The 25,669-nt window shown below is 41.2% G+C and overlaps 2 protein-coding genes across 11 annotated transcripts in view; one reads left to right on the top strand and one right to left on the bottom strand.

Annotated features, from left to right (window-relative positions):
• DCPH1 (damage control phosphatase 1) lies at positions 1 to 6,777 on the bottom strand. 7 transcript variants are annotated; one of them, XM_075087921.1, is made up of 5 exons: positions 6,629 to 6,777; positions 4,894 to 4,999; positions 4,109 to 4,350; positions 2,439 to 2,604; positions 1 to 1,459 (listed from the first exon to the last, which is right to left on the bottom strand). In XM_075087921.1, exons 1-5 carry the CDS (start codon positions 6,703 to 6,705, stop codon positions 692 to 694), a joined length of 1,359 nt encoding a protein of 452 aa, XP_074944022.1. In that variant the 5' UTR covers positions 6,706 to 6,777; the 3' UTR covers positions 1 to 691. The 7 variants fall into 7 exon arrangements, with proteins under 7 accessions (XP_074944022.1, XP_074944020.1, XP_074944024.1 ...); XM_075087919.1 differs by lacking the exon at positions 6,629 to 6,777 and adding an exon at positions 5,888 to 6,111; XM_075087923.1 differs by lacking the exon at positions 6,629 to 6,777 and adding an exon at positions 5,888 to 6,006 and having other exon boundaries at positions 4,109 to 4,395.
• Positions 6,018 to 25,669, top strand: part of RMND1 (required for meiotic nuclear division 1 homolog) — a 22,157-nt gene continuing 2,505 nt past the window's right edge. Inside the window, exons 1-10 of one of the 4 annotated variants that reach the window (XM_075087927.1) lie at positions 6,018 to 6,151; positions 8,381 to 8,544; positions 8,980 to 9,485; positions 14,028 to 14,136; positions 17,060 to 17,135; positions 17,491 to 17,530; positions 21,001 to 21,101; positions 22,353 to 22,459; positions 24,527 to 24,591; positions 25,456 to 25,532. In XM_075087927.1, coding sequence (XP_074944028.1) covers positions 8,994 to 9,485; positions 14,028 to 14,136; positions 17,060 to 17,135; positions 17,491 to 17,530; positions 21,001 to 21,101; positions 22,353 to 22,459; positions 24,527 to 24,591; positions 25,456 to 25,532 — 1,067 coding nt within the window. In that variant the 5' untranslated portion in view covers positions 6,018 to 6,151; positions 8,381 to 8,544; positions 8,980 to 8,993. Of the gene's footprint in view, positions 6,152 to 7,487; positions 7,572 to 8,380; positions 8,545 to 8,979; positions 9,486 to 14,027; positions 14,137 to 17,059; positions 17,136 to 17,490; positions 17,531 to 21,000; positions 21,102 to 22,352; positions 22,460 to 24,526; positions 24,592 to 25,455; positions 25,533 to 25,669 lie in introns of those variants that run through there. The other 3 variants (XM_075087930.1, XM_075087929.1, XM_075087928.1) reach the window with 3 other exon arrangements.

Consider the following 25,669-nt stretch of genomic DNA (forward strand, 5'->3'; position numbering starts at 1 on the left):
TTGTATTTTAAAATTAAAATTTAACTTTCAAATTCTAAATTAATACTTACAAGGTATCACCCAAGATCTCTTCTCTTGGGTACAGTGAACTGTACTCAAAACATCAAAAGTTATTTGTCCACGGACACAAGAAGCAAATAAAAAACAATTTACGTAATAAAGTCTTGGTAGAAACCAACTCAATTTTCAACAGTTTTAAAATATGATCCTGCAATGGGTTGCAAAGAGTCCATTTGGAATTAATTTGTGCATTCTCTAAAATATTTTACTTTCATGCAATGCATGCGTGGCACATGGAGGACAAATTATCCTGAAGTAAGTAAATACACGCTAAAGCGGGATTGAGGAAATGGTTTCTGAAGCAGATTTTTCACTTGTTAGCCATAAACTCTCACCTGTACTGATTAAAAAAAAAAAAAAATTACAGACAACTAAATGTTCCTCTTAAACATCTGCTGACATTGGACATTAGGAAAACAAAATATATTGAATTGCAGATTGGTTTATGTATACAAAAACAGTTTGTAAACTTTTGCACACCATTAAAGTCTTTTGTGGAACAGAAACAACAAATCACTTGGGAGGAAAAAGTGCAAACAAAAAAGAATCTTTGCTGAATCCAAGCATGGAACAGAGAAAGTAGTTAAAACTCAGACTTAATCTCTCTTTCCGAATATTAGAAACCTTTTAGCTAGACAGCAGCATCGAACTGAACTACCCCGTATTTTCCACTTACCATCCATTCAGGTTCAGACGCCTGAATTTTTTCACCTTGTCCAGGTTTTAGGCCAACCTGAGTGTCAGATTTCAGTGTTCTCACACTACAGAGAGGCGCAGGATGAAACTTGTTCAAGGCTTGATGAAACGGTACAGTGTACTCCCATTTTCTATCTCCTGTTAATTTTCTATAGTTTAGATCCCCTTTGAAAAGAAGCAGGTTTGACTTCTGTAGGTCAGCATACAAGTCAGGAGCAACTTCAGCCATACTGGAAAAGTCATGTGGCAAAGTCCAAAACATGTGATCATGGTAAACCCAAACTCCCTTTTTCAAATTGCCCTCCCAGTTTATCCCACATCTGGACATCCACATATGATTAGCTGACTGTAATTGTCTAATAGTCCAGTTAAAATCATGCTTTGTTGTATCTGACACATACCATGGAATACTTTTTCCATGAAAATGGACTTCATCAGCTAGCTTTGATGATAAGAGGAAGTCAGCCAACGCAAGGTCACTGACAAGTTCAAATCCGGCATTATCCAGGATTATGTCAATTCTAACACTACTTTTTTCTGTATTTCTTTTTTTGGTGTTTACAAGTAGTGACCAAAGTTTTTCCATATCATTCACTAAGATGTATGGTATCATGTTTTCCAGGGATTGTAAAGGACTAGATTTCTGAGAGCGGTCTTCACCAGCTGAAAAAGAAAGGTCACACTTATTGCCCCACAATGACACCTAGAAGGAGGAAAAAACAAAAAAAATTTGCTAAGTCTCACTGTAGTTACATTCTAAACCTCACATACACTAAAGATTTTGTCTGGTTTTATTTTAGGGACCTGAAGGCTCTAGCTCCACATTTTCCTCCAAGCTTTAATAAAATTCAACTTCTCGTACAGAAATCTTAATGTAGATGAGATTTTGTGGAAGAAACTAAACAAAGCTCTGCATGTATGCAGGCACAAGAAACATGCATCAGAAGCAACAAAGATGGAAGATTTACATCAATGTAAATACACTGATCGCAAAGCTTAGAACACAAAGGTTCTCCATACCGAAATTCAAAAAAATATCCGTGGGAACACAAAGAAGTAATAAAAGCTGGTTTATTTTTTTTATTACATGCAGCAAGTAAGAACTTGTATTTTAAGTACATGCTAGTGAGGTCTTTATAAAGATTTGCCAAATACTTGGTTTGCACTGTTGTCAGCTAACGGACTTATCTGTAATCCTATGATATTTTGTATTCTACCCAAAGGCATTATATTCCAAGAATCATGCAGTTATAAAGCTTTTAAAGCACTTCTGGCCCAGACTGACTTATAAGTACTTTTCCAAAGTAGTCTAAAATTTTTTACAGTATCAATAAAATTAACTGTGTTAATATTTTACAGTTAAATAACTAAAAGGCCATCTGAAACTTGGCTTAAAATGTTTTAGAGATACTGGTTTTGAGGAAGAATAAGATGTGTTTTCAAAGACACAATGAAGACCATCAGTATGATGAAAACATCACATTTAATGCAAATAACCAAAACTTAAATATTTCCAGAGCAGCACCAATACAGTATGGCTGTCAGGATTTCATCTCATTTTTACAAAGAAAAGAGCTATATTTTAATTTCCTTATGAGGTTCAGATTCTTTATAACCTCAAGGTTTTGTTCGTTACATAGGAGAGGTATCTTAAATTCTTACGTTAAGCACTACTAGTTTACCTGCAATAGCTTAAAAAGTTCCTCCTGAAGTTGCTTTTCATCTAGATCCTTGATGTTTTTAAGAAGTTCCTGAAAGTAAGTGCATAAGGCAATAACAGCCTCTTGGGATTCAAAGAAATTTTGAGCCTTTCCTTCCTTAAATACATCAAAGTTGTCAATAGGTGGGCTAAAATCAGAGAGGAAAACAAATATATTAACATACTTGCCACATTTTCCATGACAGCACATGAAACACACCTGGAAATGCAAGCTCCAAGCTCAGCTTTTTTAGGCTGTACTATGGGCCCTAGTTAGATTTTCCTCTTCTGATTTTGTCATACTAGATTTTTCACACATCTCAGTAACAGCCTGAGATCGTATCTCACTGAAACAGACAGCGTACAAGACATCTTTGTACTTCTAGAAATATATTCTGAAAGCAAACAAGTGCTCAGTCACAACAATTCTGGGAACTGCACATACAGCGACAATTTTGAACTCCAGTCTTCAGACACCGAGAATTAAAACTATAACATACCAGTGAGCTAACGCAGGGAATTGCTGGACCAATTTTAAGCGTGTTTGTGTGTGCAGAAGTGTATTTCCCATACCGAAGTCTCTTACAGTGATATGAAAGTTATTCTTATGAAGGTTTTTAACTAGGACTTTAGAAAATTAACATGACAAAGACGACAAAACAATTTAGTTCTTGTAATAGATGAGTCTATACTTCTTATATCTTACGCGACATATTTGCACATACACCTTTTGGCAAATGACTGAACTTCCACCCAAGCATATACCTAAGAGCAGCTAAATAATGGAGATCAAGAAACTTAGAGCTTACTAACAAAACGTATCTGCTTAGGTTTTTAAGCACAGTCCAGCTGATCCCTCTGATACTTGAAGGTCTTGCTACACGAGTTCCAATTATGCAATACCTCAGTAAAAACAGAGCCCCATTACTGCGTTTGCGCCTCTGTAACACTAAGGGAAATGCAGTACGTGTGGAGCTTTCGATTTTTGTCAGCAGCAGCAGGACCTTAGACTGCTCATTCCTACCCCATTACATCGTACTGGCACCTCTCCACAGTACCAGCACAACAAGTTTTTCCTGCCAAGTTATTTTTAACCAGGATCAGCTCCCAAATTTTGATGCAATACATGGTCTGCAAACACTGCTGTAACTAAGATGATGGTGTAGAACGAACAACAGGGCTGGTTAAGCTGTGTCTGTAAGAAACAATTCTCAAGAGGTAACTTCAGATTTCAAGCAGCAAAACAAGTTAGAATCCCCAACAGATTCTACATTCTGTGTTTTAGGCTAACTCATGTCTTAAAGAGATAATTCTCGACTAACAAACCCTTTACAAATGTTACATAACTTTCATATCTCAACGTACATTAATCTGCAAGAAGGCCAAGTCATACAGTTAAGCTTAAGAGCTTTTGCTTAGCCCAAGTCACAGAAACCAAAGCATAAAAAAACCCTAATAAACTTCAAATTCTGCTGCATGGAAGAAGAAAAAGTATTAATTTTAAATCTGAGGTGAGAGACAAGGGAAAAGTAACACAGTAAAAGTTTAAGCTTTACCTTTATCTTACTCCCCAGGTGTCTTCCTTTCTCCTAAAATAACAATGGGAAAGAATAACGTTTTGCAAAGTAATATACCAAGCTAGTAAATACTTACTTCTGTACTAGTGCTGCGTGAATTCTTCGATACATGTAACACTCTACATATAACCAAGGGGACTGAAACCAACTCGGTTCTCCATTTCCGTTTGATAAATTTCGTTGGTAGTCTAGGTATTGGTTCCACAGAGCAGCATCAGGCAGCTCATCTTCTAAAGGGGTCACCGGTTTGTCTGTTTGCAGTTCATTCCGCAGTTTGGAGAGGAAAGATATAGCTCTCTTCTCTGCTTCAACACCCTTCTGAAATCAGTGGAGAACAAAAGTTCCTATTATGAACATTTATTCCTGTAGAGACACAGATCAATTTTACATGAAAGATTAAGTGATAAGTTTTAGTTGCCAAATACGAGACCCCAACAAATCAGAGCTTAATTCAGCCAAACACAGTTTGGTGACTGAAGCTCATCTTACACCTCACATCCTAAAACGAATAGCACATGGGACTTCTTTCCAAATTGGACTTTTTGCTTATCAGAAGGGAACAGAGTACTGAAACGCTGCCACATTCAGAAGATGCTACTGTCTATTAAACACTGCACCAACACAAAAACCTGAGAATATGAAGCAGTTGCATAACAGATAAATCAGAAAAGGTTAGACAGAAAGGTGAGTTACAAAATTAATTAAAAATAGCTAGACGAAAGATCATAAAGAAAAAAAAACAGACATAAAGATTAAGACAGACAAGTAGTGATTGTAGTAAGAAACCAGTAAAAACAAGACAGAGAAAGGGTCTCAAGGGTTAGGGGCAAAAAAAGTCTCAGGCAGAGACTTTACTCTTACCTCACCATGTTCTTCAAAAAATTCATTTTTATGTCTATGCAGTGTATCAATAACTCTTGTGAGGATCTGGGGCAGTCTGTCTTTAATTGTAAAATATGCAAAGGACCTAAAAAGGAGAGGAACAAAATGTCATTATTGAGAGGAAATGATGAAATATCTTCTATATCATTTTAAAATAAACGCAAGGTCTCAAAAGTAAATTCATGTGCCTTTAAAGCAGTAGACATAGACACCGATAAAAACCAACCAACCAAATTGGTTTTTAGGTCTACTTTTTTAGGTTTTTAGGTCAGGTTTTTAGGTCTACTTTTGAAGACAATTACAAACGGCAGACTTTCAGGGAAGAAAATGCTAAGTTTCTGGCCCTGCCAAAAGAGCAAAAACCACAGTAAACTTTAGGCTAAAACACATTCTCCAATTGCTCAGTTACCCAGATGTAAAGTCAAGGAAGTGTAAAATTAAAAGCACAGAGATTTGTTTAAGTGTATCGTGCATAAACAACAAAACCCACGCTACGCGCTCTCCACTATACACTTGATGCAAGTTTTCCACAAGCGCTCTTTAGAGACGAGTAGGACAACGAGCAAAACGCGACCCGCCCTACGGAGGGCTCGAACCCAGCCTCAGGGACGGCCTTTGCTGAAGGTTTTTCTCCCGCGGGTCGGGACCGCGCACTGAACAGAGAAACCCAGGGAGCACCGAGGCACTGCTAGCGCCCGCCGAGGCCTGCCCCGATCGGGGGCGGCAGGGACAGCGGCGGCGGTGAGCAGGTCCGAGGCGCGAAGAGGCCACCCCGAGGGGGAGGGCGGACCCCGCAGCGCCGCCTCCCGGCGACGCGGCCCCGTCCGGCGCCCACCGCTAGGCCGGAGGCCCCAACCAAGAGGCCCGGCGCCCGAGAGCAACCGCTCCTGGGCCGAGGGGCATCGGCCGACCCCTCGGCTCCCTCCGTCCCCCCGCCCTGCTGCGGTACCGAGCGCGCGGGGCCGTGACGGACCCCTTAAACCTGCCCGACAGGGACACCGGTAACGCCGCTACCGCCGCCATCTTGCTCCGCCCCGCCAGCCGACCGCCCGACCCCCGGAAGTGGGGCGAGGCAGCCGGACGTTGCCGCTGAGTCAGCCGCGCCCGCCGAGCCGCGCGCCGCGGCACGGCACGGTGACGGGCGGGGCCTGGCGGCCCGCGCGCCCTGCCGGAGCGCGGCGGGCGGTAGGCGGGGCTGCGGCTCGCGCGGCGGAGAGCGGCTCGCCCCCTCCCCCAGGTCAGTGCTGGCGCGCGGCGGGAACCGCCTCGTCTCGCCTCGCTCCTCCCGCGGCGGCGGGCGGGAAGGGAGCGGACGTGGGGCGGCGCGGCTGCCCTTGGCGGGTGCCCGCCGCCGGTTGGAGCTGCGGTGGGAGCTTGTGCTGCAGGAGGGGGGCTAGGTGCCCTCCCCCCCATTCCTGGAGCGGGGGGAGAGGGCGGCACAGACACCCGCAGGAGGAGGTGGGCGAGGCGGGGCGGCCTGGCCTGCCCTGCCCTCCCCGCCGGCTCTGACCCTGCCACCAGCGGGAGGGCCCTACGCTCCCCCTTCCCCCCCCTTCAAGTGCGGTCGGGCACGGTGGAGGGTAGTTTCGGGGGTAATAAAGAGCCCTGCCTGCGGGAGGGGGGTGATTTCCTGCCCCGTCCCTTCCCCAGCCCTCGGGCTGCCCCTGCCGGAGCAGGAAGGGCTGCAGGGCCGCTCCCCTGCCCCACCCCGTACCCAGGTACAGCGGCTCCGTAGGCTGCCGCCCGCTCTGCCGAGCCCTCCGCGCGCGGTTGGACCGGGCGTTGGGGCATGGCGGGGAGGCCGGCCCGGCCTGTCGGTGGCGCCCGCGCGGGGCGGGGCGGGTCCCGAGGCCTGGGCTGCCGGCGGGGGCGGGGCTGGCCTCGCTCTCCCCTCAGAGGCGGGGCGCCTTCGTCTTCCGATTGGATCCCCGGCGGCCTGCTTCCCGTCCTCCCACCCCGGCGGGCAGCCAATGGGAGTGGGACCGCTCCCCGCCCTGCGCGCAGACCACGGGGGGGCGCGCGCTCGGGGGTGGGGCCGCCGCCGCCGCCGCCGCCGCCGCCGCCGCCGCCGCCGCCGCCGCCGCCGCCGCCGCCGCCGCCGCCGCCGTTGCTGTTGTTTCCCCGGCGGGCGGGGGCTGGTGAGGAGCGGGGCGAGCCGGCCCGGTTCGTTGGCCCGTCTTGCTGGTGCTGCCGCAGTGAGCCTGGGCTCGCGGCCGGGAAGGCGACGGGCGTGAATTAAGTGTCTTGTGTTAAAGAGGTGCCGGAACACCGAGCTTGGCGTCGCTGCTGCTGGCAGGTGGCACCCGCCGCCTGGGGCCCGCGGCCCTTTACCCTGCTCCTTCCTCGGCTTGCTCCGTCCTGCGCTTCTTGGCGGGGTGCCTCTGCTGCTGCAGGCCCGCTGTTAAGGCTCCCGGGCGGAATTCACTCCGTTCCGTCCCTGCTTCCTTGTGGCTTGTTGTAAGCCTGCACAGTTGAAAATCACCCCTGGGATCGCTGTGGTTCGACACAAGGTTTTCTTGGCTAGGGACATACAGTTTTACCCAGCATTTTTTAATCTCTTCCCACTAGCTACCCCGCGCTACCGCAGATTCTCCCCTTCTCCTGGCCCTCGGCCGCCTTGGCTGGCAGTGTCTGAGTTTTTCGGCTCTCTTGATTAGGTAGGAGGCCTTTTCAAAAAGGTAAACGTGCCTTGTCCTGGGCAGAGTCTTCTGGGTCGCTTTTTAAATACAGGGCAAGTTTAAAATTAAAATAATAATTAGTTGATTCTAATAAGTATGCAAGTAACAGGCTTACAAATTGGGCAAAAAGTTACGAGCAAAGAGCATGTAAAATTATGCCCAATATCAGTTACTTATTCTGTCGTAGCCTAAAGGTGTTTTATGACTTTTTTTTTTTTTGTAGAATTGTATGCCTGTTTCACCAGAATTTGTGTACTCTCCTTCCATTGAGTTATGTCAGGATGAGGTTTGGTTTAGTGTTTGGTTTTTTTTTTTTCTTCAAGTTGTATGTGCATTGTGCTGGCATCTAGGTATCCTTGTCGGGATGGAGGGCTTGTTCCAGTCAGCACACAGGGATTTGTTCTCTCAAGAAAATACTTATCTGAACTATTATGTTAAATGTATGGGTGGTATTGAAGATCCTCTCTGCACAGTTTTTTAAAAATATTCTGAAATGGGCAGTTTTTTCAAACTACACAAATTGATGACTTTTTTTTTGTCGTTAATAACATGCTGAAGATGAATTTTGTGTCAGGAGGGAAATGTTCACGGCTAATAAAAGCAGATGGAGGCAGGGACTTGACACTGCAATTCTTCAGCGAGTGAAACGCACCCACTGAAGTATTCAGTCTGCTGTCTGTGAACACTTTTAAAGTTTATTCAATTAGCTCATGCAATGTAGTGTAAATATATTAAGCTTGCTTTTAGTCTGGAATAACAGAGTAAGGACACTGTTGTGTTCCCATCAGCACAGGTAGATCTGCAAGCAGGCCTTGCAGTCCCTGCTGCACCGGTACAGGATCAAGACCGTAACCTGATTGACTCTGCTGTCACCCTAGTCAAGACAGACGGACAGGGCTGGATCCGTGTTTGGCTGTTTGCAATACAGCAGTTTGAGCCGATGCTGATCAGTGTATGTATTCTGTAGGTGACATTCCTGTACAAGCATGTAGTAATCTAATTGTTGTTTTTATTATGTATAAAATAATGATTCACAGAGTCTGATGTCCTCTTTAAGGTTCGTGCTTGCTCATGAGTGATTTTCTCAGTGGGGTTACTGAGAGTGCAGACTGCTGTGCAGAATGAGCAGCAGAAGGAAAAGATGCCTGCTTGCATATTGACATAGCAACCAATTCTGCTTTTTCACCATGTGTTGCAAGCACACAGGTCAATAATGTATTTTGATCTTAATTAGAGTATTTCCATTGGAAAAAAAGCTGTGTAATCCCACCAGTGTGCTAACGCATGGAAAAGGAGTATGGGTCACCATTTAGATAAGGGGAAAATAATACTGTTTGTTTCCAAAGGATTGATGGATGATTTTGTTTCTTTGTTTTTTTAAATACAGTTCTGAGGGAAGCAATGAGACTGAAACTTCTGGGCTTTCAGACTAGATCTTTCCACGCTTTAACAACAATATGCCAATGCCAAAGCTTTAATAAAACTGGATGTCTGGATAACGAAGTTGACAGAACAGCTCACAGAACAGCAAAGCCTTGGAATTTGTATGCTCTGAAAACTGCTTCTCCTAGTTTGACAAGTCGATATGTGCAAGTCAAGGACTGGCAATTGCTCCAAGGAAATGTATCGGCTTTGGGAAAAAATGCTTGTTATCAGAGTGGGAAGGGTTTCTTTCCATCCTGGAAACATTTTGGTGTGGCAATGGTGGAAAACTACAAGCTCAGTACAGAGGATATTAAAAAGCTTGGGAACGTATCATCGAGATTTTACTCGGTTGTATCAACTGGTAAAATTATTCCAAAACACAGTAACCAGCCAGTTAAGAGGCCACCAAAGGCACCAAGGACCAAGCAGCCATCCAGAACTAACCAGCCACTACTGTCAGACATGGAGGTAAAGTATAAAATTTGCAGTGTGTATAACGTTACGGGAACTTCATAAATTTAATTTAGATTCAGATTTGGGTTTAGATTAACATTTTAATAAAATTAACAAGTTTGTTGAGGAGGATATGTGGCCTAGTGTGGCCACAAAGAGGTTGGAATTCTACAAACAGAAACGAGCTTGATAGAAACTAGCATGTCTGCTGTTCTGAAGACAAAATGGGAGATTTACTAGAAATGTGCAAACAAAAGTGGAGGGAAGATAAGTGGTTATTAAAGCGGAAAGATTAAATCCTTTAAAAATAATCAGTGCTCTCAAATCACATTTAATATTGAGAAACAAAGTCTAACTTTCAGAGGAATTTAACTCTCCCTAGGTATCCTTGCTTGTCCAGTTCTACCCAGTTTTAAGGCTTCACTCAAACAGAAATCAAGATGAAAAGTAAATAGTATAAAGTTTATATTCAGATTAAGTTTCAGATGGGAAATGGAGGTGCAGATGTAGCCTGTGTAACTTGAGGAACACTATTCCATGAGTAGAAACAGCACCTTGATCTCCAGACTCCTGGGTCTAGAGTAACTACAGCAACAAACTGTTTTGGATAAAAGGAGACACAGTTAAGTGGCCCAGTGCATGCTTGTGACTGTTTCTCCTTAAGATAGTTCTTTGCAAGCCTCAGTACTAGCCAAGGCAGACCTTAAGCATACTTGAATATGAGATCTCCAAGGAACATCCTGGTGTCAGAAGTGTCTCAGTTCTCCTCAAGCTACAGCAACTGAGTTCCAGGGTATTGTTAATAAAATAGTATTATAGATGAGACTGAAACAAGTATTGTGCTTTCAGAAATAGCTTCCACATTGCAAAATATGTCTATTACATGGTCTACTGAATGTGAGCACATAAACAGAAGTTTTAATGCTTGGCTTCTTGTCATCTAAGCTTCTGTTTAATATTTTGTATGATGAGCAGGAATATGCTTTAATGTCATGTAAAGGCTGTGTTATAGACAATTTAGTTCCCACTTGTACTTTCACGTTGCTTTGAAAAAAGCAAAGAATATTAGTCCTGAAACACCATATAATGTTTCAAGGTTGTATCCGTGCTCTGACATTACATTCAGAGGTTCCTTCTTTTTGTTGTTGGGTGAATTGAAGTGACAATTTTTTCAGATTCTTGAGGCTTTTAAATGGCAGCATAGAATGCAAACAGTTTCTTTGTTTGACATTTTCATATATATGTATGCAAGTAATATGCACTGCTATTTTTGCTTCCTTCCACTGTGAAGAAATGGAGAAAATCCCACCTGATATACTGAAATAATAATATACTTTCTGGGGAAGCTTCCACATGGCAAAATGCTGTGCCAGAAATCACATTAATTCAGACCTAACAAAAACACTTGCTACTTCTGAATAAACCCTATGTGGTTTTGTCAGATATGTAACCCACATCTACAGGGATGTGGAGAAGCTGTTGCCTTGACTGCAGGCTGACAGTATTTTGGAATAAGCTTTTTTTTTTAACCTGTTTGTTTATTTCCATATACATATGTAGTATAGAGAAATAACTTAAAGATGTGGCTGATTTCTGCAAGTTGTAGAGCAAACAGAGAATCCCCGAGGCTTCTTCAACGCACCGTCAGTTTTCTCTAAATCCCGGTGTCATGAAAAAGCTGGTCTTGCCTTCCTGCACGTGTGTGGAGGTGACCAAGAACCCTCCTGCAACGCAGGCCTTATTGGCAGAGCAGTTACCTTGGGGCAGGCTGCTGTGTCTCTCCTTCCCAGTCTGCCCCTTGAGACGCCAGCTCTGGGACTGCTCCTGAGGCTGTCAGCTAGAGGAACCCTGAGGATCTCTGTTTTCGGTCTGGGAGGGCCCGACAGTTGATACCTTTCTTTTGCAGAACTGTTGGTGAATGAGGTCCTTCCCACCCCTCCCCAGCACCAGTCCTCTTGGGTGTTTACAAGCAGAGTGCTGAGCACCAGCAATGATAAATGGTCATAAGACCACTTTTTCAGGATAGATGGAGGAGTTACTTGAAAGCAGTTAACTGGTATAGTCAGTCCATCAGTGAGTAGTACCACTCCTCAGTTTAGTTAATCTCCTAAGGTCTGAGCAAATTTTTAATAATATAGCCATGTATTCTAGAAAAAGTTTGCAAATCAAGTAAAGATGATGTATTTACTGACTGATTCCTTTGGTGACATGTGGATTTAAGTTCATCCTACAGGTTTTCTTTCTTAAAAATTTGTGTGTGCTTATAGTGGAATGGATGGGCTAGGGAGAATTATGGTTCCATGAGCCTGTGCAGTTGCTGGGGTCATGATGATACAGAAAATGAGTTGTTGAGGTACTTAGAATGGCTACTTGGATAGCTGTTGTAGTGCTCTGGATACAATCTCAATGAAGCCCCTGCTGTAGGCAGAAAGGATGAGGGTGAACTTTCTTTCTAGCTCCAAAATAACAGTACAAGATCTGTACTGAAGTTTGCAGGTGAAAGTGACGTAGCTGAAAGCACAGGATTAAGGTTGGCCAGCCAGTTAACGCATCTATTTTAGGGTTAGCTGAATCACTCACTAGAATACAGACTTTTTGGCTATATCTCCACCGTCATGGGAACTTAGGCATTAAGAGTACACATATATTTAAGGTGTCTTAATCTCAAATTACACCTAATCCAAATGTTCCCCTTCAAACAAGATTTTAGTAAAAATTTAAGTGAAACAGTGTGTTGTAAAAACACAAACCAGTGCCTATCCAAAATGCTATTTCAGGCATGTAGTCTTAGCAGCAAACTTCTGGTTCTAACTAAATGTAAAGTCTTTAAGTTGAAACTGAAATGGCAGCAGTAAGACAGAAAGTCTGTCCTGTAGTACATCTGCTTTGAAATGAACAATAGCACAAGTAATAAAGTGGGAAGTGTAGAGCAGGGTAGAGATTTTTTTCAGGTTCTATTTTTGCTAGAAGGCAAGTTTGCTCCCTTAGCTCTTGACAGAAGAGTTTCATGGCAGAGTATGTGTACTTCTAATAACCAGAGCTTTCTGGAAGAGTCTGAAATATATATTTGCATTGGCAATTTAGAGATTGGGAATGGATTTATACAGATGAAGTTGTGGTAATGCAATTTCTCAAAGGTACTGCAGCAGGGGAACTGAAAACACAATTCTGTTCCACTGTTAACTCACTGTTAGCGCAGTCGTGGAAACATGCCTACAAAATTGCCCACCGAGTATTGTAATTACTTTTAAAGTTTATTTTCTGTTAGTGATCACTGAAGTAAGATGATGTGTTAGCAAAGCTTTGGAAATGTTAACAGAATGTTAACATTAAAAAAGAAAAGAAGGTTTAAACGTGTGGCCGTGATCCTGGTGACAGGTAACAGGCCCCCCCAAGGAGTAGAACACCTTTTTAAGCCTTGCTGTTTGACAGTGTACGAGTGCTGCAAGACTATAATTTGGATATTAAGTTGAAGTGTATTCTGGGTATAAATGCTTGCAGATGAGTACAGTTCTTTTGTTCATTTGTTGTTAGTTACATCCCTGTTTGTATTAGTTACAAAAAGCTGGGAACTAATTGATCCACAATAAGACATACTGCTTTCTGGATATCTTCCACTACATTGTACTGAAAAACATTTGTCAGGGGACATACATGATACCAGAACAAAGAAATCCACTTAAAATGAGTAGCAGAATTTGTAAATTGGTTTATTGTGACTTGTTTGGTTAATCAAGAAAGTCTTTACAGGGATGACTTTCTGATTTCTTTGCCGCACGTGAGTCACTCTCATTGCAAGTCAGTATGATTTTTCCAGTTGTTTGTTTCAATATGACATTTTAGTTACTTACCATTGTGGAATATTGAGCCAGCTCTGGCAGTTGTACACTGAGTGCGGTGTCAGTCGAGACCATGTTGTTAGTGCAAGGTTCAGCTTGGGGGACACACACAGGCGTGTGCACACACACACTGTAGATCTGCATCACCTGCAACTAGCCTGGAAGATCTGCGGTTTTCTGTGCTGCAGTGGCTCATACCATGGGGGTTACCCGGGAAGGGAGCTTTGTGCTTGGAAGAACAGGATGTTTGTGGTCAGAGCTTCTGTTTGAACAGCAGGCTGGGATAGTCAAATTCCATTTATCTTTAAAATACAGATCTTAAAGCTGCTGTTGGGGGTGTCTTGCTTTTGATTTTGGTGGTCCGCTGAGTACATCATGGACCATAGGATGGGAGAGAAGTAGCAAGTGTAGCTCTACTGTTAAAGGATTTGATTGGCATTCAGGGAGAAGGGTTCATTTTGTGGTTTTATCACAAAGTTTTTTGGTGTTACTTATGTCACCTGGTTTGATCTCAGCCTGTGATTTGCTTTCCCACTTAACAGGGAGGAAGTAATCTTGTGGGTATTTGTACAGCAGTGGACAGCATGGCAATGATTCCATAGAAGAGAGTGAATAAATGAAAAATGTCACTCTCATGATAAATTTGAGGCAAACAATTGTCTTATGAACATCTTGCTTCAGCCTTTCCCTAACTCAAATCTTTATTCCTTTGGCACAGAATCTGATGCAGTGCACAGCCTTTGCAACAGCAGATGAATATCATCTTGGTAATCTGTGTCATGACCTGACTTCACACGGATATGTTGAAATAACAAGTTTGCCTAGAGGTAGATTTTTGAAACATATTAAAAGCGATGTTATAACTTGGGAAATGAAGTATGGGTGAGGTACATAACTTTTATAACTCATGTATTCTTATTCTGGTAATACCCTGGAATATATCATACTGCCTGTAAAAATATTGCTTTGCTTAAAAATTTGATTTGCTTAAAAAACCTACAACTAAACCTTCCAGAATAGCAGTATAACCAGCACTTGCTGGTTATAATTTTTCCCAAAATTACAGTCACACTAAAAGTATTGAAAAAAGTAGAAGCATGTAGGAAAAAACAGATTTGGAAATTTTCTGATAAAAAGAATTTCTATATAAATTTACTAACTGAAAAAATTCTGAAAGTTTTCTTTATTTTAATTAATCTTTCGGTTTTGTGATACCACAGTGCTTCAGCTGTCAAAACAATTTGTAATTTGAAGTGTTGCATTTTCTTTCTATACCCACACTTCTATTAATGTAAATCACTGAGGGCTGGAGAGGAGGGCATGCAAGAGAGAATCTTGCTGACTAAGCAAAACGAAAAAGACATACCCATAAATGCTTAGTTCTGGTAAAGAGAATGCAGCTGATACTTCTTTTTATTGGGCCAAATATACCTAGGCAATTGTTGAATGCCTCAGTTAGTTAGCCTTCAGCAAAATAATTGATTCTGTTTCCATACAAAGTATCTCTGAAGACGTGGGAAAGTATGGCAAGGGAATAGCTGAAGTATATTACAAGAGAAAAACAAATGGGACTTTTTATAGCTGAAAGAACCTTATGCCCTAGAACAGCTGTGATTTTTATATGTTGGCAGTAGAAAGCTTTTTTTTTTTTCTTTGAATGAACCGATTATATGAAGCTAAGAGAATGACACAGCATTTACAAGCATTTCAGCAGAGGTTATCAAATATCTGGCTGCCTCTCAAACACTTAATAATCCAAGTGCAATAATACTCCAGTGGGTGTCTTTCAACACAAGATTTATTAGTGATCATCTTGCTCAGAGAGATGAACACGGAAAGACATGGTGCTGTAGAGCATAGGCTTCATGTTCCTATGCGGTGTCTTTGTATTAAAACCAACGCTGGTTTCACAGCTTTGGGTTAGAAACTTTGTATGGTCCCCAGCATGACCGTGAGTTATTGTATGGCAAATGTTGCTGTCACTGGTATTTTACCCTGGGAGCGTGGGTTTTGCCGGTTCTTTAATTTCTCCATGGTGTGTTTTTGACTCCTCACAATAGATACTCTGTTTATCAAAAGTTTGAAGAAAGTAATGATGAGAGGATATTGGAGTGTGCCTGCAGATGGGATGTATTGTGGTAGTTGGCTTGTGCACGTAGCAGTGGTTGGTTACCAACTCAAACAATCAGTCTTGGAAAATTGAAAACTGTTAGCACATAGAAATTAAATCAGCAATTAGTGTGTGGATTTGTTGCTTTGTAGTGTTCTTCATAAACATTATTCTTTGTTTTGACCTCTGGAGGCAGATCCCGTACCTCCACTTGCAATGGACCAAATTATCTTCAGTTGTGTATGTTTTGGCTGGAGTGGATAAATAAAGATAAGGGTGGTATTTGAAAAGGCAAGTGAGAAAATGCAGCCGAATGTTTCTTCCATGGTGAACTCCAACTTTACACCCAAAATTTGCTCTAGGGATTCATCAAATCTTGTGTTTCTGAACTGAAATAGCAAGTGAAAGAAAAGTCTTTAAAGAGTTCATACAGACCAACTGTGTGGTCTCAGTTCAGGTATTAGCAAAAGTATATCCGATACTTAGTCATCTCTCTCTGCCGCCCTCGTCTACCTGGCCTCTATGGCTTGAGCAGTAAAACAGAGAGTGGAATTTGACACAGGCTGAATTCGATGCCTTGTTGCCTGACTTGTGATCTTTCTGCAAAGGGGTTGGACTTTTCAGGCTTAGATGTTAGGCCCTGCAAATTCCTCTTTGCCAAGTCTCATTTATAACAGAGGTAGTGGGTTTTACTGGTCTACCTTCCACTAGTTCTACAACAAAATGAATCATGCTGGAAAGTAACCTTTTGTTTTGTTTTGGGTTTTTTTGTTCTTGTCAGAACCACATCAGGACTTCTAAAATATTGTGTACGTTAGCGACTAGGACAGCGGAGCAGGCCTGTAGGGGGAAAAAACAAAACTCTGTTTTGAGAACCCACATCCACATCTTGTAAATTTTGGGGCATTCTACTTACACTAGCTCCAGTCTGGTCCTTTGTAACAAATCCCTTTAGTGGCTGAAGTACCACAGGTGCATTTTTGGAGCTCCTCTTTCACTTTAATGCAAAAAAAAAATCCAGTTTCTGTACTCTGCAGTGCACATCAGAAGTGTGGTAAATGAGGGTGGCTGGAAATTTTGTTTCAAAAGCATGCTTCTGATCTGAAGGAGAATGCAGATGTACCGTCTCCTGTCTGGAGGGTATGCTCTTTCAAGTTTCTGACTATCAGCAAAGCAAAGTCAGCAAAATTTGAGTCCAGATTAGTCCCTTGGTGTACAGAAAAGAGAAATATCTTCTGGGCAAGCAGATTTGAATGTTAATTTCTCCGCAACTGTGGGCAAACTTCCATAGTTTGCTCACATTGTGTGTCCACTTCTGTAGTCTGTTCCTGGTTATTTACTATGCCCTGTATCAGTTCTGAAGAACAAAAGACTTACGGGAAAACTGTTACATTTCATTAACTAAAGATTCCAGTGAAGTTCAGCATCAGTGGCCAAGTCTGCCTAGAGTGTGGCATTTCAGAGAAGCAGCGTAGTTTGATATTGTAGCTGTTTCCTGGCAAGCATTTCTATCAGGAAAATAAAATATGGGACTGACTGATGTGTTAGCATGTAACTGTTAAACTGGAATTACATGCTTATAGCTATTGTGTTTAGAAGTTTGAATAATTCTTCAATTTCTTAAACTTATTTAAAACTAGATGCTGCAAACGTTTTGGTGATTGGTACTGAGAAATCTGCAAAAGAAGATGATCCTGGCATGATTTTTTTCTTCAGGTAAGTTATAAACCATGCCCAAAATGTTATTTTGTTAACAGCAATGGTGTGAAAGAAGTAGTGCAGCTTGCTAGATCATTGCAGCATATCACTTATGAAACTCAAGGAATAACTGTACAATCTGAATGACTAAAAAAAAATCAGAATTATTTAAATGGTTAAAAAATAACTTATTTTCTCATGTTTTTTCATTACAGTATGGTTAAAAAGCAACTATTACATGGTTTTTTTTGTGAGGATAGTATTAAGTTTTTTGATTTACAATGACAAAAATTGCCACTGTATAATCTGAGTATTGCATTGAAATACGTTTAAAACAGTATAATTACACCTCAGTTTTTCCTTGAATTCACAGGGAAGGGGCTGTTGTGTTTTGGAATGTGGAAGAGAAAAGTGTAAGTAAAGCAAAACTGTTAAAATGTCATAAGTGGACGTTTTGTCGGTCCCACAAAGCCCAGCGTGCTTGAGCTTAATTTGGGAGCTTGGATCTCTCCCTGAAGGAAAAGGAGACATTCTTCTCCTATCAGTGCAGGTGCTTGCCTACTGCTGCCCTCAAGTGCGCGGGTTGCTGATATATTGGCTGTGAAACTTGACTTGTCTGCACAAAATGAGCAAATGTATGTGTAACATACCAAGTGGATAACATTTTCTACTTAAGGCCAAAAATCTGAAACGTTAATCTGGTGAGACTGACAAAAAGAAAATTCTTGCAGTTCTACGTACTGAAGTAGTAGATCAGAAAAATCAACCTGTGAATGGTTGTTTGAAAGGCACTAATGTAACACAAAATGTGTTAGAAAAAAGGATCATTCTAGAGCCATTTAAGTCAGAACTGTTCAAAGCTTAGTTTCAGATAACTTTGAAAGAGGCAAAATTTGTAAGCAACTTTTTAATATTGTTTTGTGTTTCCACCAGTTAGCAGTTTTCCTGAAGGAAGATTTTTATTGGTTGGTATAATTGTTAAAGTATGTTGGTATTGAAATGACATACCCCTTATGATAATTTGGTGCTCTTTGCTGACCAAGAGGGGTATGCCACAGGCATATCTTTTTTTTTTTTTTTTTTTTAAATATATTGATTCTTATTACTGTGGATAAATAAAACTGGATTCTAGATACAAAGAGGAAAAGTACCAATCTTACCTGTAGGCCGAGTATGTGAAATTAAAGGGTGTATTAAGAGGATGATACTGAGATGCACAGAAGTTCACAGGAGGATTTTTGTTAAGGTAAATGAAAATACAGAGCAGTTGTTTCCAGATGCGAACAATTTCTGGATTCCAGTTCACTTTTTCTATTTCAGACCTGAAATGTTGCTGATTTCCTGTCTGTTTTGGGAGGTTTCAGTATATCAGCTGGCCCACAAAAAGATACTAGTTCTCCCTTCCAACCTTGCCTGTAGCACACTGAGGATGCTATGGCTGCAACTATGCTACTGATTCATAGGTATTACTGAAGACTAGCTGACTAACCCTGGTTGATTTTTATGAGTTCAGCACCTCCAGCCACTGGAGTACTCTGAAAAACCTTGCCTTGTTGTACATGCTTAAGTACCTTTGAAAATTTGATACCACGTTTTTCTTGTCAGTACTAGTAACTTCAGTTGGTCCCTTGCTAGCTTTATTTATAAAAGAAGAGGAAAACTGCCTCTTTCTGCTTATTGAAATTGTAGTCAAAGTTTTAACTTCCAAAGAACTTGCTCAAATAGAGGAGATATTTTTATGCATACATTGTAATGAACTGAAACAAACAAAAAAAAACCCAAACTGGTCTGACAACAGAAACTGAAAGTAATTCAGTACAACAGAACATAGAGAGTCACTGTGAATGGACAAAATCGCGTTTTAAAAGTACTCCAGAATGACTGTTAGGAGAAGAAAAACTATTTTAAACTAATGAACACTTAACAGGAGAAGTAGTAACTGCCAACTGATCGTGAATAGAAACTTAAAATGTAAAATACCGTTTTCAGATACCTGAGTAGGGAGGTTGTGCAACAGCTTCCCCTCCAAAAATAGCAAGGGCAAAAAGCAAAACTAGCTTTGAGGTGGAGTTTCGTCTGGTTGGTTTCTTTTTTTTTAAAGGAAATTCTGTGACGTGATTGCCTGTAATAGCAAGAGTTTGCATTTAGTGAATCCAGAACATCTCATTATGTGTACTGTGTCACAGGTAGTCCCTTCTGTAAAATTAGGCTGGGCCTAGAAGAAACTCACATCAGTCAGTGGAAGCCTTTGTATTACTCTGAATAGAAAAAAGAAAGCTGCCACTGAAATACAGATTCTTATTATCCAGAGCAATGGCAGAGCTTTGGAAGTGTGCGTATTACACAAGATGTGAATTTCACAGAATCGGTTACAGTCTGTAAAGCTTTGTTAAATCTTGCGCTGTGCTGGACTGGGAGGCCTGAACTGGCTGTAGATCTGGAAGGGACTGTTAGTCTAACAACAGCATAATTACCGCTGTATTAGTAATGACTTCACAAAGCCAGCTAGAGCACCTGGATCCAAGTGAACACGGTCTGGAAGCCTGGCGTGCTATGCTATGGCATTGCTTTAGCGGGGTTTGCACTGCTGAACTCTCCCTGGGCACAGCGCAGCTGGTGGGCCAAGCTGACTGGCCTAACAGCTGACGCTTCCTTGCTTAAAAAATGAAAATAATTTTTCATACCCTTTTCTACCACAATTCTTGGACTATATGGCAGGTCATGGTAATATTAAATTCAGGATTATGAAACAAGCGGTTACAGCTGTAGGGTTGGGGTGTTTTAGTGAAAAATGTTACCTTATCTTACGTAGATAGTATCACAAATTCTTGAAAGCAATGAAGAAAGCTAGCAAGCATTGCAAACAAAATCTGTCTTGCAGGTGATCCAACAGATTTTTCTAGAGTACTTAACCTGGAGAATATGCTTCATTAACAATTTACTAGCATACAGTTTTGCACTAAAAGATTAACTATTATCTATTGTTTGAAGAGAGTGTTTTAAGTATGACTTAGGAGAAGTTTCACCTCTTTAAAGAATTTAGGCAACGAAAATGTATTGTCTTTTGGGGTATTTTTATTGGCTCTTCTGTAGCTAAATGCCTTTTAAAAATCTGTAGGTGAGTGCCTTTTTTTTTGTTCATGTTTTCTTCTAATTGCAGAATGATTTTTATGAGGGGAGCCTTGTAGCATATAGAAGGGAACAAGGATGAGGGATCCTAAGTCAGACGTCAGGAGAAAGTTGTTTGAGAGAAAAGGGCTCTTTCTTCTTGCATCAGATTTTAGTGTGCATGAGAATAAAATGACAATGAGATTATTTCTGCAAGTAAAAGTGCACATTTAACTGTTTACAGGTTGAAAGTGGGCAGCTGAACCCATTTTTAGATTTCTATAGTGGTAATGGATTTCTGTAATATAACCCAACCTCTGGTAGCTGAAACAAAATTATTGATTTTAGCAGCAGACTAGTAATTTTGGCAAAAACAGCCACCTGATGTACTTATCCTAAAGGTTCATTCCCACACTCAAGACATCTGCCGAAGTCTTGTACAGCTCATTTTTGTAATACTGAATACGTCCACATTGTCTTTACTGCTGCTGTGGTGAATCCTTACCCTGTTTTATATATGCAGGCATTAAATGACATTTTAGTTTTCACAGATTCCTTGCAGTCGTTTGTAGCCACAGATTCTTCCACACAGCTACAGACAGCTTCAGAAGTAAACTGTGTTAATGACTTCATTACTTAGCACACCTGTTCATTGTTATTTAAATAACTTCAGCATGGAAGTTGTTTTCATCAACCAGTTATACGCTAGGTTTTTGCAGAGTGACAGTGTGCTGCATGATAACTCTTCCTGTGTGTGCAATTGTCTTTTTCTTAGATGAAGAATATCATGCAAGTGCTAGAACAGCATGAAATTCAGCCATATGAAGTTGCACTAGTCCACTGGGAGAATGAAGAGATGAACTATAGAATAGGAGAGTAAGTATCTTCAGGCACTCTTGATAGAAAAGCTAACAGACATCTAAAACAAAATCAAGCAAAAGCAGCTAGTAGAAATATACTTTTCCTTACTCTTTTCTCCTTTCCTTATTTTAGTCATTTGAAAAACAGTAAATCTAAATTGACAAATTTTGGTGAACTGCTAAACTTGCAAATAATGGCCTTTGTGACTTGGCTATGCACTAGATTTTGTAAATTATGAAGCTCCATGCCCATACAACTGACTGTGCTCTCCAACAATCCCAAACAGAAACTACGTACCTCTTAGAAAAAAATTAATGGGCATTATTGAGTTTTAAAGAGGATTTTCTGCATAAGCTTTCCTTAGTGCCCTCTAGGTTCATATATAAAGATGTAATTCTGCACATACTTCACTTCCTAGGAAAGTTATAACTTGAAAACTGTGGAATGCTAAACTTGGTAAGTTGTCTTGCCTCGTTAAATAATGCTTTTCTTCATGAGGAGCAAATAATCACTACAGAAGTATTTCTCAGTGTAAATTATTATAAAAATTATCTGTAATTTTCCAACAGCACCAAAAATCAACTTCTAGACAGGACATTATAACCCTAGGAGCTGAGCTAATGAGGTTGAGCTTGTTTAAGGTAACCTAATAAGAGGACAGCTTTTTGGTTTTGTTTTTTCCTGGCCATTTGAAAATGGCATATACTATCCAATTGTGTAATTTCTGATTCCTGACATATTCTGTTGTGTTTATGCAAGTTTCATAGTGAGATTGACATGATAAATTGAAGGACTCTCATGCCCCCTTTTCGTTGCTGCTGGCCCCCTATGCAACAGAGGTTTCAGGGAAAGTAACATCATAGCAGGCAGGGAGAGACGCTGATAAAAGTGGTAGAAGAAAAGGAAAACAAACAGAAAGATGATACAGGAGATAGCAGGAGAGAGGCCAGCATCCTGCTTACTCTGCATTATCTGTGTGTATATAGCAATGCTGTAGTTACCATCATAGCTTGCTGCAGTTTCATTTAAATCTAGAAAATTTGGTGATAATCTTGGGCTTAGACTGAGGACCTATTTTTCAGTTATTTGTTCTGGTTATTGTCAGGTTAAACATGAGTAACATGCGAGGATGGGGATGATATCCATATAGACATGGCATGCTTTATATTAACAAATAACCAACCTTTCTTGCATTGTTGACTGTTCTTTAAATGTGCCTTTGCTAGTGGCTTAATCAGTGAAGATGCTTCAATCCTGTTTTAACAGAGGTCAGTCAAAGCTTCATAAAGGAGAAATCTTGTTAAATTCTGAGCTGGATAGTGATGAAGTTGTTCTGCAGAAATTTGCCTTTTCAAATGCCCTTTGTCTTTCCGGTGAGTTAATATTGCTTGTAGTATCGGCCTATGCTACAGATTTTGTGAAATGTCATTGTAAGTACGACTTGTGGAGTGACAGGCTGGAGAAGACTCGGTGTTTGGTTTAGGCAAACTGCTTAAAGATTCATTGTGCTTCAGTGGGAGGATTCATTTTCAAAGCTTTTACCTTGTTTCTGTAAACTGGAATTACTTCATTCAAAGTAAATTGTCTTAAAAATGAACAAAACCCATTAAGAAACATACTTTGCAAAAGATATGCATTCTACTGTGAGCATCCTGTTCCCCACCCTTGAGCGCTGTTCTAGGATAGCAACGAGTGCAGTGTCCAGGATTAGAAACCTGTCAGTAATCTTAGGTAATTCATCCGGATGCCATTTCCTCTAACAGAAAAAGCTAGGTGCCAGCTAAAGAAGTGATTCCCAGCTGGGGAGGTGTCCCAGTATCAAAGGCATAGACCAGAGTCACAGGTGATGCTTTGCAGGCTTACTAGCCACGGCTGTGTGCTAGTACTGTGTGGTACTTCTGTCAGGAGGCACCAGCAAAAAGTCAGGCTCAGCAGTGGTGCTGCTGCTTGAGGAAACACACACCTCTGCTGCGTCAGACCTCAGATGGGGTAGGAAGTGGGAGTAGAAGCGAGCAGCAGTAAGGCTGTCCTCGAAAAGACCTTTAAAGGAAATTTGGTCTGTCTACCCCTACTGCTTTTATGGTAAATTACAGGATGCCTGTAGTATTTGGGGAAGCATGCCTTCAAACAGAAGGGACATCAACAAGCAGAACATGTGTTTTTGAAGTGTTACACCATTTGATCAAGGAGTACAGCATAGCTAAATGGTTCTTGACTGCTGAAGGAAGAGCTATTGGGAAAAAAAAGCCTTTAGTTCTCTATATAGTTTTCCTATTCATAAAGTCACCGCATGGAAGAGTGGTGCCACATGTGATGGAGGAAGGGATTCATTCCCAGGAGATAATTGGTGCCAATTTATGTTGGTGTGAGACATGCACATCATAACGGAAAACCATTCAATAATGTTCAATAAAAATAAAGGATGCAAGTCCAGTCCAAGTCAGATTTATGACCCAGCAGAAACCAAATAATCGGTGATAGCTGAAATGCCTATTGGCTTTTTTTTTCCCAGGGGCTAAATTAAATGTCATTTAAGTGACTGACTTGGATTAGGCCTCTCTATTCAAAAAATGAGTGTGAAAAATGCTCGGCATTGGACTTGCTACCAGTGTCCTGACTAGATGATACTAACTAATAAAGAGTTAATATTGATAATTACATCTTCCCAGATTAATTTTTCTGAGTGAATAGGGTTAAATTTTGATCTGTTACTACTTCATTCTTGTCTGGGAATCTGCAGACTAAGGAACAAAGGCCTGAGTTGTATCGTCTTCCTGTAGAAACATCTTTCCAGGCTCAAGCTGAGGCATGGTAGAAGTTGTGTTGTCATTGCCTGCGCTGAATGGCTTCCATAGAAGAGAAGTTGTATCTTCAGTGAATGGTATATTCACCTAAAAACAAAATGGGAGATTGCTGAAGTTTGAATTTAGCTTCAGCAAGGTGGTGTGTCTGTACAAGCTACCCCTCCATGGTTTGAGCATGCTGCATCAAGTACCGGGCAGATGGAGAATGAGAGTTCTGCAGGACACTGGAAATGCAGTGGAGGCTGTTGAGTGGCACCACAAGAACTCAGCCTGACTCCAGCACAGCTCATTATCTCCAGCCTTCTTGGAATGTAGTCTGCAAAGGCTTTGTACATACAGTAGAGCGCTTAAAAGACACAACTCTTGAGCTGAAGCAAAAACTCTCCAGGATCTGATCACTTAGAGAAGAGAGCTGTGCTCAGGGTGGTTCTGCATGCAGAGCTGTGTCAGCACACAGCCCAGATTGTCCATAGATGTATGAATGTTGATTTCATTATACTAACAGCAACTTGCTACAAATAATGTTTGTATGTATCAACATGCCTTGAGGCAGCATGTTGGCAGGTTTAAAGTTAAGATCATTGGAAAGCATATGTATCTCTCTCACTGTTCTGCTTTGTCACCTCTGTGTTGCAGTAAAGCTGGCTATTTGGGAGTCATTATTGGATAACTTTGTGGAATCTATCCAGTCAATTCCTGAGGTGAGGTCTTGTTTGTACCTCTCCCCTCCTATTTTCCTGTGGTCAATCCAGATACGGCCGAGGATATGGAAAAAGCAATTGAATGCTTAACACACATGATGGTAAAGCCATCGACACAGAGAAGCTCAGACCTTGTGCAGAGTGGTGGGACAAGAAATCACCAGTCTCTAAAGGGCTGGGGGTGGGGTTCTGCATTGGAACGTTTCCATGTTTCCCATGTTGTGCTGCTGTCACCTGCTGCCGTCAAATGTGTGCATGTAACTGGACAAGCAGCATTTAAAAACCTGGCCAAACACAGCGTGTGGCACCTTGGGCTGAGAGCAGTGTGCTTTAACTTGACTATAATGAAGAGTTTGAGTGAATTACTTAAACCACAGTTTTTCATGAGACTTAATTAAGTACAAAGTCCATATGATGTCACATAAAAATGAGATTTATGGGGTTCAAAAGAGAAATCTTTTTTCTTTTAATGAAGGAAATAAATGGTAATACATAGTTGTCAGGAAAAAGTCTATAAAAAGGCTAAGTAGTGGCAAGGTAAAATAACACTGTCATGACTTAGAAATAACAATAGTAGGAAGAAAAACCAATTGATCTCTTGTTCAGGAAATCATTCATAGAAAACACTTCAGGATTTTGTATTGATACTGATGGCATACTCAGCAATTTAAAAACCTGGATGAACAGTTGCATGGCGATGCTCTTAGAAAGCTAGATAAGCAAGGCACTAAGCAAACAAAACTCAAATGTTAGTATGATATGCATTCAGATTTTAACTGATATACGTACTTCAGCCTGTAAAACTCCAGACTTCTTAACTACATGCTACTTGATCAAGTGACAAAAAAACTTGTTACTTTGCAGATACTGAAGTCACGAAGGAAGGTGAAACTGTCTCATGCAGATGTAATGCAGAAAATTGGAGAACTCTTTGCATTAAGGTAACTTCTTGGTTATACCCAAGACATTGTATTACACAGAACTTAATTTTTAAGTTATATGTCATACAAAGACCAAAATACACACTAAAGGCACCGGGGTGGGGCAGGGGGGAATTCCTTCAACCTTCTTTTGGCTG

Source organism: Phalacrocorax aristotelis, chromosome 3 (assembly GCF_949628215.1).
Source record: "Phalacrocorax aristotelis chromosome 3, bGulAri2.1, whole genome shotgun sequence".
Taxonomy (NCBI): Eukaryota; Metazoa; Chordata; class Aves; order Suliformes; family Phalacrocoracidae; genus Phalacrocorax; species Phalacrocorax aristotelis.

What these genes read in the sequence shown, in the direction of transcription:
- DCPH1 (XM_075087921.1), bottom strand. Translation starts at nt 6,705, where the DNA reads ATGCCCCAACGCCCGGTCCAACCGCGCGCGGAGGGCTCGGCAGAGCGG. An exon ending in TACGGAGCCGCTGTACCTGG is followed by an intron (nt 5,000 to 6,628) that starts GTACGGGGTGGG and finishes TCTCCTTTTTAG; the next exon opens with GTCCTTTGCATATTTTACAA. An exon ending in TTTTTGAAGAACATGGTGAG is followed by an intron (nt 4,351 to 4,893) that starts GTAAGAGTAAAG and finishes CACTGATTTCAG; the next exon opens with AAGGGTGTTGAAGCAGAGAA.